Source organism: Rhinopithecus roxellana, chromosome 15, assembly GCF_007565055.1.
Source record: "Rhinopithecus roxellana isolate Shanxi Qingling chromosome 15, ASM756505v1, whole genome shotgun sequence".
Taxonomy (NCBI): domain Eukaryota; kingdom Metazoa; phylum Chordata; class Mammalia; order Primates; family Cercopithecidae; genus Rhinopithecus; species Rhinopithecus roxellana.
Genome location: NC_044563.1, coordinates 26,950,416 through 26,962,893, shown reverse-complemented (window position 1 = coordinate 26,962,893; position 12,478 = coordinate 26,950,416). Strand labels below are relative to the sequence as shown.

Below are 12,478 nucleotides of genomic sequence, written 5' to 3'. Positions count from 1 at the left end.
TCTCTATATGTATTTAACTGTCCTGCTCTGTCAAAGAGGGGCTCCTCTGCCACAAACCTGGAGGTAGAGTAGAACATCATATCTAGATTCCCTGAAGACTTCTTTTATGGGTTTGATTTTAGGGCTTAGTTGCTAACATTCAGGATAAACAGGAAAGAAAATGGCATATATTGAAAACAAGGAAAATAAACTTCCTACCTCCTTTTGCTCAAAAGCTATTTTCCCACATTTCAAACACTAATGAGAAGACCGCTAATCCTATTTTTTCTCTCTTTTCTTTTCTTTCTTTCTTCATTGTATGTTTTTATTTTTTGCCTCCTCTTCAGCTGATGCCGTACTTTGTCATGGAGATATTTGCCACAATGCCAGGACTGCCAGGACTTTTTGTGGCTTGTGCCTTCAGTGGAACTCTGAGGTTCGTATATCAACAATAATCTGATGATGATGATGGAAAGGATGACAAGGGTGATGGTGTAGTGATCGACAGTATTCAGCAAGCACCCACTGTGTGTAAACTGACCTTCTGAATGTGTTATTTGTATTTGCTTGTTAGTTGGCATACAACATATGAGGCTAGAACCTCACTCATCATCAGTATACAGATAAGGAAAATGAGATTTAGCCAGATAGAAAAATTACCTATGGTGAGTTAGTCAACTGCAGGGGCTGGATGTAAGCCTTGATCTGTCCCTACTCAAGACTTTTATTCTCGCTATCCTACCTTGTCTGATGCTAATTGACCCCACACTTTCACATCACCTTTACATAAAGCAGCTCACTCTGCTGGCTCTTCTTATTCATTTGGCTGCAATATGTATAGTCATGTACCACATGATGTTTCAGTCAACGATGGACTGCATATATGATGATGGCCCTATATTTTAATACCGCATTTTATCATACCTTTTCTATGTTTAAGTACACAAATGCTTTGCGATTGTATTACAATTGCCTATAGTATTCAGGACAGTAACATTCTGTACAGGTTTGCAACCTGGGAGCAGTAGGCTATACCATATACCCTAGGTGTATAGCAGACAATGCCATCTAGGCTTATGTAAGCACATTATGATGTTTGCACAATGATGAAATCACCAAACAATGCATTTTCTCAGAGCATAGCCTTGCCATTAAGCAATGCATGGCTATATATTCTGCACATCTATTCTTTGCATTCCATTCATCTCATCTTTAATAACACACTCAGACAGCTAATAACTTCCATTCCTCAAATAAGGGCATTATTCTAAATACAAAATCATTCATGTATTTTATTATGGCAAATATTTTAGAAGACTTATATTATGCCAGACACAGTTGGTGACATCAGGGATATTGCAGAGAACAAGACTGACATAAGCACTGTCCTTGCTAATATAGAGTTCGCTTTCTAACAGACGTGGCAGATGGCCATGTGAGTAAAAAAGATAAATAAGATTGTGTCTGAAAATAGCAAACAGTATAAAGGAAATAACAGCGTGTATCCTCAAGAGAGATGAGGTCTGAGGGTCCTAATTTTGTTAGGCTCTTTAAGGAACTCCTTTCTGAATATGTGATACTTGTATTGAAATCTAAAGGATGCAAAAAAGCCAGCTATGTGAAGAGCACAAGCAGGAATATTTACAGGCAGGGGGAAAAGCAAATACTAAAGCCCTGGGGAGACAAACTGTATGGAGTGTTTGAAGAACAGAGGAAACACTGGCAGGTGGGGATGAGTTAGAAGAGGTGAGCAAGAATCAAATCATGATGAGCCTTCATGAAATGGTAGAGTTTGCATTTCAAGTGAAATAGGAAGTCATTAGAAGGTTTGAAACCAAGGGAGTGAGTGATATACAAATTGAAGACTTGGTCTTCTCTGTCAGGAATATTTGAGCTTTCCTCTTTATATATAAGAAAAGTAGCCAATTGACCTGTATGTAAGAAAAGTAGCCAACTGACTGCTTTTCTCATTTGTTCATTATTTATTTGCTTTATTAATGACATTTTTGAGCACATAAAGATTTTAATTTATATTAATGTTTTATATTCTGATTTCAGGGTTAACATCATTCTCAGAAAGGTTTGTCCATTCTATGATTGTAAATAATCAACTAGATACCATTCTAGTATACTTATGGTTTTATTCAATATTAACATTACTAAATTGTCTAGACTATACATGTGATATAAGAAATTAAGTGAAGTTCCTGCTTTATTTTCTTTGTAAACTAGTAACCAAGTTGTCCCATTTGTCTTTAATAAATAGGCCATTTTTCACCACTGACTTGAAATATTACTTTTATTACATTCTATATTCTTCTTTGTATTTTATACCTTTTCTTAATTATCTTTTACATTCTTTTCATGTATTGGTCTTTAGCTATGCCAACACCAATAATTTTGATGACTGTGCTTTAAAATATAATTTATCTATTAGGCTGATACCCTAATTAATTTTATTTTACAGAACTTTCCTGATACCTAGGGGTTTTTAAAAAATATTCTTAGTTGATTCTTTGGGGTTTGATTGTAATCAAATATCTGCAAATACTCTTGACTTTTTTTCTTTCTTTTTAATAGGCATACTTCTATGTTTATTTTCTTATGTAATTGTGCTTTGAGAACAATAATAAATAATTAAGGTAATAACAGAAATCCTCGTTTTATTATGTACTCTAAAGGGAATATTTCTTTGATTTTACAATTTAATAAGGTATTGACTTTTGGTTTGAAAGGTATTATTTATATTTGAGAATATTTGCATAAATTATTTAAAAAGTAAAAGAATAAAATGCATATATTTATGCTAATTTTAGAAAGATGTTTATGTCAGTGGTATATTTTGGTAAAATTTTAGCATTTTTGAAATGGATATATAATTTTGCTCTTTCAAAACTTTTAGCATGTTAATATGTTGACAGATTTCCAAAATAGCAATATCCTTGAATTTACATAATGACTTTACCTTAGGATTTTAATTTAGTGTACTGCTGACTTGTCTTTACTAATACTGTTTTTAGAATTTTGCATCAATAGCACACAGAGACAGTGTCCTATGGTGTTGGTCCTAGGATCTCAAGGACACTAAGGACAGAGATAATGAGCACCAGAGACTCAAACACCAGTAAGGGTCACACTCTGTCTTTTTGTCTCTCTCTACATGCTTTATTTTTTGCCCTCTTACTCTAAGGCTCACTCTTTCCAGCCTGGAGAAATATGGCTGTTAACAGAATAAATCCCCCATAAAAGAATGTTGATTCCTTTATTCTAAGTATCAAATTTTCAAGGAAGAAACACACTGGACAACATATGGTACAGAGAGATTACTGCTGCCACAACCACAAGGAGACTGTGGGGACAGAGAAAGGAAAAGACAGGAGTGGGGATAGAATGGGGAGATAGTGGTTGAGACATAGGGGAAAAAATATTTCCACTATCTTGTAGCAGCTTTAGAATCTGAAAATTGACATATGGATACACCTGACTGCCAATGCAACCCTGCAAAGGTTCTACAAACCTTACCCTGCTGGGCCAAATTCAACTTTCTGCTCCTCCCACCCAAAGGATTCAAATATTAACCTTGATGTTAGAAACTTTCACAAGATGTATATTAAGACAAAGATTTTGGGAGCATAAAAAGTCCTTTTATTTAATCGTCTTCTTTCCTTATTTAACTTTTATGGAGCTCCAGATAGAAGAGGAGTCTGGCAGAGATCACATATCATGTTTTAATTCTTAGAAAAATAAGAATAGTACCCCCAAAGCACTTAGTTTTCAGATATGGGTCTTGGACAGTTTTTACTTCCTCTGTAGATATTACTTAGAGAAGTCATAGCTATATCTTGTGTTCAAGTGAGCACTGAAGGATAACAGAATAATTTTTAATGAATATAAATGGAAAACTTACAAATTCCTAGACATCTTTTGTTCATTGGCCTGTTTCTTTTCCATAATTTTTTTTTCATAGTTGTGATTTTGCATCACTTGAGTTGAATATTTTATCTATTACACTCGCTAAAATATTCCAGGTCTGTATGACGAATTAAAGAAGGTCTCATGTCATTCTGCAAAGAAAACCCCAACGTTCAGGTGCTGTGTCACCTAAGCAAGTTTTAGGTCAAATAAGATTGAGCTCTGATTGGAAAGTGAGAGAGGGAATATCAGAGGTTTTATGCAGTTTCGATTTATGGACACTTCCCAGTCTTATCTCTTGCCACTTTCTCTTTTACTGTTATAATATCATTCTAGCAACGCTGGTAGATTTCGGTTGTTGAATGTAACAGCTCCTTTTTATGTTGAGACATTTATATGTAAGTTTTCCTTTTTCCTACAACATCTTTTTCCCATTTTGCGTGGATCTTCCCAGTGCCTATCTGTCACTTCCTAAGGAAAATTTTCCAAACTACATATCAATTTAGGTCTCTGTATGCTCTTATAGCACCTTGCTATTTTCCTTCACAACAATTTCACAACTGTAAGCAGGTAAATAATTGTCAATAGTTTGTGTACCACTTAGAGTGCAAGATCTATGTCTTTCTGGTTCACCATTGTATGCTTGATACCCAGAATGAATAAAACGATGTATAAATAAATGAGTGAATAATTAATAATGAGTGGCAGGCTGTACTGATTCCTGGGATAGGGTAGTCACTACTTTCTGCTTCCACTCCAACCTGAACACACACATAGATACACACACACATATTTCCTCTGGTGCTGTCTGCTAGTTCATTTAACCTCTTGTTAAGAGGGATTAGTGGGTGTTAGATTATGAAAGCCTAGCTTCTTCACTGTAGTTCATGGAAAAAATTTAAGCACAATAGCATGGAAAAAGATTTCAAAGATGAGTAAAGAGGCCATATAGTTCTCATGGAGTCTCAGAAGATAGAGACCTGTCTGCATCTGTTTTTCCTAGAGCCTTGCCTTATCTTTCTGCCCTGGACAAGAGGGCAGGCTGATAGTTCTGCCTTATGTAGCTTAGACCATGTTCTCACTTTTCTTTCCTTATAGCACCGTGGCTGCCAGCATCAATGCCTTGGCAACAGTGACCTTTGAGGATTTTGTCAAGAGCTGTTTTCCCCATCTCTCGGACAAGCTGAGCACCTGGATCAGTAAAGGCTTATGTAGGTACAGCTGGTGGACCTTCTATTCCATATCATGAAATGTACGTGTGGTACATGTCAAAATCCTGCACGTGCTATTCAGGACACACTTATAAACACAAATGCACAGTGAGACATGTGAAGAATCCCACATATAGATTCTTACACTTCCAAAGATCCGGCAGGGTATCAGGAAAGAATGACTAGCTAGTTTACCTTAACTGACTTTATTTTCAGATACTCTTCTATACTTACCCCACACTCTAAACTAGGCTTATCCAACCCACGGCCTGTGGGCCACATGCGGCCCAGAATGGCTTTTAATGCAGCCCAACACAAATGTGTAAACTTTCTTAAAACATTCTGGATATTTTTGTATTTTTTAAAATCTTATCGGCTATCATTAGTGTTTGTGTATTTTCTATGTACTCCAAGGCAACTTCTTCTTCAATGTGGCCCAGGGAGGCCAAAAGATTGGATGCCCCTGCAGACTAATCACATCAATCTCTCTTGATTACACTGTGTGATGGTCATATTAGTCTCTCTACATGGGAAGATGTTGTGCTCACTATGGCCAGTCACCTTGCCAAAGAAAAGCTGAATTCTTTTCTGAAGAATTGTTCCTTATGACCAAACTCCTAGTAACCCCCTGAAAGAATAATTGCTCCTTGCTTAATCATGCAATTGCATATTATGTTTATAATCACTTCAGCACTTACCAGAGAAATTGCAGTTTCACAAGGTTTACTTTTTAAAGTATAAACAAATTATGTATTTACTAATAGAAAACATAAGTAATTTGGGAAAACTTATGTACATTGTTAAATAAAATTATACCTATTTTTCTTGGTATGTATTATGAAATCTCGTTCTAGCAGGATTGAATAAATAATTATGTGGCAGCATTGAGTGTTGATACATTTTTTGTGTGCTTAATATTAGTATTTTCTAAAATTGCCCAAGTTAGTAGACAAAATGGCATCACATTTTTGCTTTAATTTACATCTTTTGAAATATAGATCATTATTTTTCAGATAGTAATGATTTGTATATTTTTGTAAAAAATTATTTATGCTTTCTGTATATTTGTTGATGAGACAGTAGAAATTTTATTGTTTGCAAAATCTCTTTACATAGAGAGGAAGTAAGTCCTTTGTCTATTGTAGAATGTCTCCCAGCTTAATTATTTTGAAACATATTTTTCATGTACAGAAAATTTCATTTTGTTTGATCAAATATATCATTTCTTTTATTATTTTATCATTTCTTTATGCTTATAAATTTCTTACATTAAAAACTTATGTTTATATTTTCTTTTAGATTGTAAGTACTTTCATATTTTATATTTAATACATCTAAATTACTTATTTGATTTATTATTTAAGATGATAAATTAAATTGTTTTTCTTTTTTTTTTTAAGACAGAGTTTCACTTTCATTGCTCAGGCTGGAGTGCAATGGCATGATCTCAGCTCACTGCAACCTCCGCCTTCTGGGTTCAAGCGATTCTCCTGCCTCAGCCTCCCGAGTAGCTGGGATTACAGGCTTGCGCCACCACGCCTGGCTAATTTTTTTTTTTTTTTTTTTTAGTAGAGATGGGGTTTCTCCATGTTGGTCAGGCTGGTCTTGAACTCCCGACCTCAGATGATCTACCGGCCTCGGCCTCCCAAAGTGCTAGGATTACAGGTGTGAGCCACCACATCCAGCCACTAAATTGTTTTTTTTTATATAGTTCACTTCCCCAGCATTATTTTTCCAATATTCCTGTTTTAAACATATTTTCATTAATAAAAATATATAACATAAATTTTTTTCATCTATAAGAATATGTTTCATAGTATATACTTATTTTCTGTAATTACAGGACTAAACCATCTTGTTTTATATTATAACTTTGTAGTATTTTATTTAAATATACGATAGAACAATTTCTCATTTTTCTTACAGTTTAAAAATTAAAATGTTTCCATTGTAATTTTTACAAAAAAAATTGGCTATTCATTACTATTTATTCTTTCAAAATGACTTCAATGTTTATTCCATGGAACCTATCTGAAGCCCCCACTGCCACTCCTCAATCCCATGGGATTCCATTAAACCTGAAAACATATTTGGAAACAACTGATATCTTTGTCAGTCTTCCACCTAGCAATAGAATTTATTTTTTTCTATTTAACTGTATTGTATTTTTTTATTTTACGTATTAACTATACTAACGTCTTCCTCTTTCAGCTCCTCTTCCTTCCCCCCCACCCCGCTCTCTTCTCTTCTTTCTCCTCTCTCTTCTTCTTCTTCTTTTATTCATCCTCCTCCTCCTTCTCCTTTCCTTGATAATATGAGTAAGATGCTTTCCACATAATGTCTGCTAAACTATTTATTATCAATGTGGAAAGCTGTAATTTTTGTTTGTTTTTGTTTTGAAAATGATATATCTGACCATTGACTCAACTCTCGTTGATTCTTAACATGGAAATTGATTTTATTGAAAGTGTGGTTGTTGCTTGCAAGTATGAATAGTTTTACCATCCCTTTATGCTTAATTGGTTTTCTAATTTAGGTTGTTTTCCATATCTTTCACTTTTTCTCTTATTTTCATAACTTTGTCCTTTTCTTCTGTATACTTGAAGAATTCAAGTTTTTCTTTGTGTTACTTTGAATTCTCCTTATATAAACTTCTTAACAATAATGATTTTAATTATGCTATTGTGTTATGTTCCTTATATTTTATTATAAAAATTAAATTATTTGGCCAAGTTTAAAAATTTGTTGTGAATTATCGTGTATACATTGCCTAGATTTCCCATTAATATTTTCCTAAGCTTGCTTTTTAGCATATCCATCCAGTTGTCTATCCATCCGTTAATCCATCATATTTTTGGTACATTTAAAAGTAAATTGTGGACTTCTGCATACTTCCCCCAAATTATTTTAACATGCACATCGTTCATGATAATTCAGTATTTGAAAAGCTGGAAAAGAGAGCCTCAAAAGTTGCTAGCCTGATTTCATTTTAAGAGTAAGTTTCCGATAGGAAATATCATGTACTGAATCTGAAATAAAATAAAAATGATAAATACATAGTACTTGCTGTGTACCAGGCATTGTTCTTGGGTATATGCATATACTTGTTGGATTAATTTACAAGTAGTTCCTTTCTACAGTGAAAGTTGTTAGAGACAGGAATCACATTCTAACTTTATAGCACTGGCATCTGGTGCAGTGTCAAATCTATGGTTGGTATTCAATAAGATTGAATTAATAGTCATGTTGGGAACTGGGCTGGATATACAGCTGACAGAGAATGTTCAAAAAGAATCAACACAATAGTTTTCTTTCCATTTCTGTCACTGTGTCTCTGTCTACTTGCTACTTTTTGCCTTTCTCTCTATTATTTAGTTTATGTGTTATTATTGGAATTCAGTGTACTCTTGAGATGATTTTTAAACAAAGATGTATAAAAAATGGCTTTTTAAAAGATGGTTTAGAGGCCGGGTGCGGTGGCTCAACCCTGTAATCCCAGCACTTTGGGAGGCCGAGACGGGTGGATCACGAGGTCAGGAAATCGAGACCATCCTGGCTAACACGGTGAAACCCCGTCTCTACTAAAAAATACAAAAAAACCAGCCGGGCGAGGTGGCGGGCGCCTGTAGTCCCAGCTACTCGGGAGGCTGAGGCAAGAGAATGGCGTGAACCCGGGAGGCAGAGCTTGCAGTGAGCTGAGATCTGGCCACTGCACTCCAGCCTGGGAGACAGAGCAAGACTCCGTCTCAAAAAAAAAAAAAAAAAAAAAAAAAAGATGGTTTAGGAAAGACGTTATTTTTACACATTGACTAAAACATATATGCTGATTTATTAGTGAGGTTGTATGATACCAGAAGAGCACCGTACTCTGAAGGCCCTTATGGTGATATAGAAACAAATAAATCATTATGTAGCATAACTAAGGACTATAAGGATAATACAAATAAAGCGCCAAAGGGAAAAATCTGAAAAACTTTCCAGATGTGCAAAATCTGTTAGATAGAATTTGTAGACATTATTTAGCCATTGTTAAGATGAAAAGCTACTGGATTCCTGGAATTAGTAGCTTCTTTTTCACCTCCTTGCTGGAGGGTGGTTGCCCTGGAATTAATTTCCACTAATTTTGTCTAGATTTAGTCTGGACCGTTCTCACATTTTCATGTGATTTCCACATAACAGATTTCTTCTAGAAGCTTAGGATAACCCTTGAGGCTGGATACCAGTTCATTCCGCCTGACCTGAGGAAGCAGGTCATTGAAACTTTCCCTTGGTAGAGAGACTTCCTAAATGCCTCTCTTGGGGCTGATGATGGCTGAATGTGGAGGACGGTCCTCACTGAGATCCCTTTGCAAAGGGCTTGCATCAGAGACAGTTTTGAGTGCGGGCTCAAGTCATCCCTTGAAGTCAAGAATTCCTCAGGAAATTACGGTTGTAATTTGTCTTTCTTTCTTTCAGGTCTCTTATTTGGTGTGATGTGTACCTCTATGGCTGTGGCTGCATCCGTCCTGGGAGGTGTTGTGCAGGTAACGAAAGAAGAAAAAGACACATTTGATGTCACCAGAACTTCCCTCCACTCTCTTCTAACGTCCTGCCTCTTCCTCCAAGATCCAAAGGCTGACATTTAATAATACCAGCTCCCAATTAAAAATACATGTAAAATTTCAACCAAAATCACTTTCAGAAGGAGAAACTATTAAAACTAGTAATAGGATAGTGAGATAAAATTAGAAACTCCTAAAAATTCAGATCTGAGAATTTATTATCCTGATATAAAAGTAGTGATAATAATAGTTAAAACAATAATAATTAACATGTATGTAACACTCTGTTCTGGGCAGATTCCTAAATGTATTATTTCATTTAATCTTCATCACTTCTCTTAAATTAGTATAATTAATGCACTAATTTTCCAGATGAAGAAACTAAGAAGTAACTGTCCCAAAGTTACATAATTAAAGAGTGGTAGAATGGAATATCTACTCACCTCCACCTATCATCCAAGATGAACTCACAGCTCTCAATTCCATAAAAGATCAATACTAAAAGGAACCTTATGTTTCAATTATAATCTGTTTCAGTTATCTTCATTTTGCAGGTGATTACAGGAAAAAAAGTAAAAATATCCTGTTCAAGGTCTCACAGTTAGTGGAAAAACTAGGTTTATGACCCAAGTCTCCTGAGCCACCCATCCCCATTCCCCGTGTTACCCAACTCACAAAACAGCATCAGATAAGCATGTCTTCAGGTTCAAGCGATTCTCCTGCCTCACCCTTCCCTATAGCTGGGATTACAGGTGCCCACTTAATTTTTGTAGTTTTAGTAGAGATGGAGTTTCGCCATATTTGCCAGACTGGTCTTGAACTTCTGACCTTAAGTGATCCACCAGCCTCGGCCTCCCAGAGTGCTGGGATTACAGACGTGAGCCACCACAACTGGCCTTATGTAATCTGAACATCATTTAGAGTTTCTTATCATGGTATAAGTTTTCAATAAATGTTTTTTCAAATGAAGATATGAGTCACAGTAAGTGAATAATAATCATTAATGTTTATAGAAGGCCTTCCAGTTCCCAGAGCAGTTTAACTTACTTGATCCTTCCAATGATTACTTAGATAAGTTCCATTAATTCCGTTATAAGATTCAGGGAACAAATCTGGGAGAGCTAAGTGATGGAATAATTCACTTGTCTACATAAAAGAACTTGTGGGACATGGTGTCCTTTCTAATAGGCCATTAACATACTGTTTTATCACAGATGCTTTATAATCCCTTCATAATGTTTGAAGCACTCTGATATATACCCGTCTACACAGCAGAAGTGGCAAGGTGGCGAGGTTTGTCTTTAGTGATCTCAGGTACTTTTTTAAGATTTATTTTCCTATTCATGGAACCTATATTTCCAAGTTGCCTCTTGATGTCTTGTGCTCCACAATCAGTATTTACTCTTAAGAAAGTATCATCATGTCCAACTGGTGGTGATTAGAGTCACTAAATTGTTTTCCTCCAGAGATATTTCCACTGTAAGGTCCTCTGCATTTGAAGTATGAGGGGCTCCAGATAGGCAAGGACTTCTCCAAAGACTGGTGGAAAACAATTCTTGTAGTGAGGAGGAAGTGGTGAGTGATGCCCTCATCCTCCTGCCTTCGTTCAGTTGAGTATGCTGGGCCCACCTTCTTGATTGATTAAGATGTGTGCCATGCAGTTTAAGAGATGTTGATAGGCAAGAATGAAAACCCTGATCTCTCCTTTCCTAGGAGAGGTATTTGACTCCAAGGTGGTCCACTCATTTCTCTGAACACATCTGACTTTGATGGGCAAAAAAAGGCAACTATAATTCCCTTATTTAATTTTCCAAACACCCTTGCTAAATTGAGTTTAATGCACAACATTCGTATTCAGAATTTACATATGGGAAGAAGACAAGAAATCAGGTACCCTAGGGATGAGGTATAGAGCCAGGTTTAATTTCATTTCATGTTTCTGAAACCACCCTGTACCCATGGTATGTGTTTATGGGTGGTGCTGAGGGTGAGAGTGGGGCAGCTTAAGTTCCTTAAACAAAGACCCTTTCAATGTTTTAGTTAAAGACTTTAGAAAATGTGTTCTGGAAAGTCTCATCCTGTGACATGTTCCAAGAAACAAAATTTCCACAGTCAAAAGACTTTGGAATACACTGCACACTACATTCCACTCCCCCAAATCCACATGATACAGGGGCATATTGAAGGCTCCGAAAAATCCTCTAGTAAGGAAACCTGTTTCACTTGAAACATGTGACCACAGAACCACAATGGAGTGGATGGAGAGTAGTGGGGCAGGAGGGGCTGGGGTCAAATAGCAGCAGGGAAGATCAGAAGGTATTTGGGCATTGAGGAGTAGGCTGAATTAGATGAGCTATAAGTCTTCCTCTAATTAAACAGGCTTAATATTAACAAAAGAAAGGTAAAAATTAAAATTAGTTTGCTTGTACACTACAGAAACATACATAGTTTTAAATCCAGGAACTCTTGAATTCCTCCCCCACCACCTTGTTTTTGTTGTTGTTTGTTTGTTTGTTTGTTTGTTTTTATCATGTGAAGGCCTTTTTCTTCTGAGGCATGGTAGCTAGTGACTTTGTAAGAGATTGTGAAATATTTCTCCCACAGGGGAAGATAAAATTACCTTTACTAATTTATTGACTCTCCTATGTAATCATTAGTAAATGAACTTTCAAATTCAGCGACCCTAGAAACTGTGAATCAATGCTATCAGTCAGCAGAGGAAATGCCAGGAATATTAACTTAAGTATTGATACTGGGTAAGAAGCAAGGCTTTACCCTCATCTACCTCCATTTTGTCAAGAATATAGCTGAGGCATTGACTTCTCTGAAATTAAT

The 12,478-nt window shown here is 35.9% G+C and overlaps 1 protein-coding gene across 1 annotated transcript in view; it reads left to right on the top strand.

The window, feature by feature from the left end:
- SLC5A12 (solute carrier family 5 member 12) overlaps positions 1-12,478 on the top strand; it is a 50,377-nt gene that overhangs the window by 24,400 nt on the left and 13,499 nt on the right. The window contains exons 8-10 of the mRNA XM_010389362.2: positions 327-415; positions 4,990-5,102; positions 9,558-9,625. Coding sequence (XP_010387664.1) covers positions 327-415; positions 4,990-5,102; positions 9,558-9,625 — 270 coding nt within the window. The remainder of the gene's footprint in view (positions 1-326; positions 416-4,989; positions 5,103-9,557; positions 9,626-12,478) is intronic.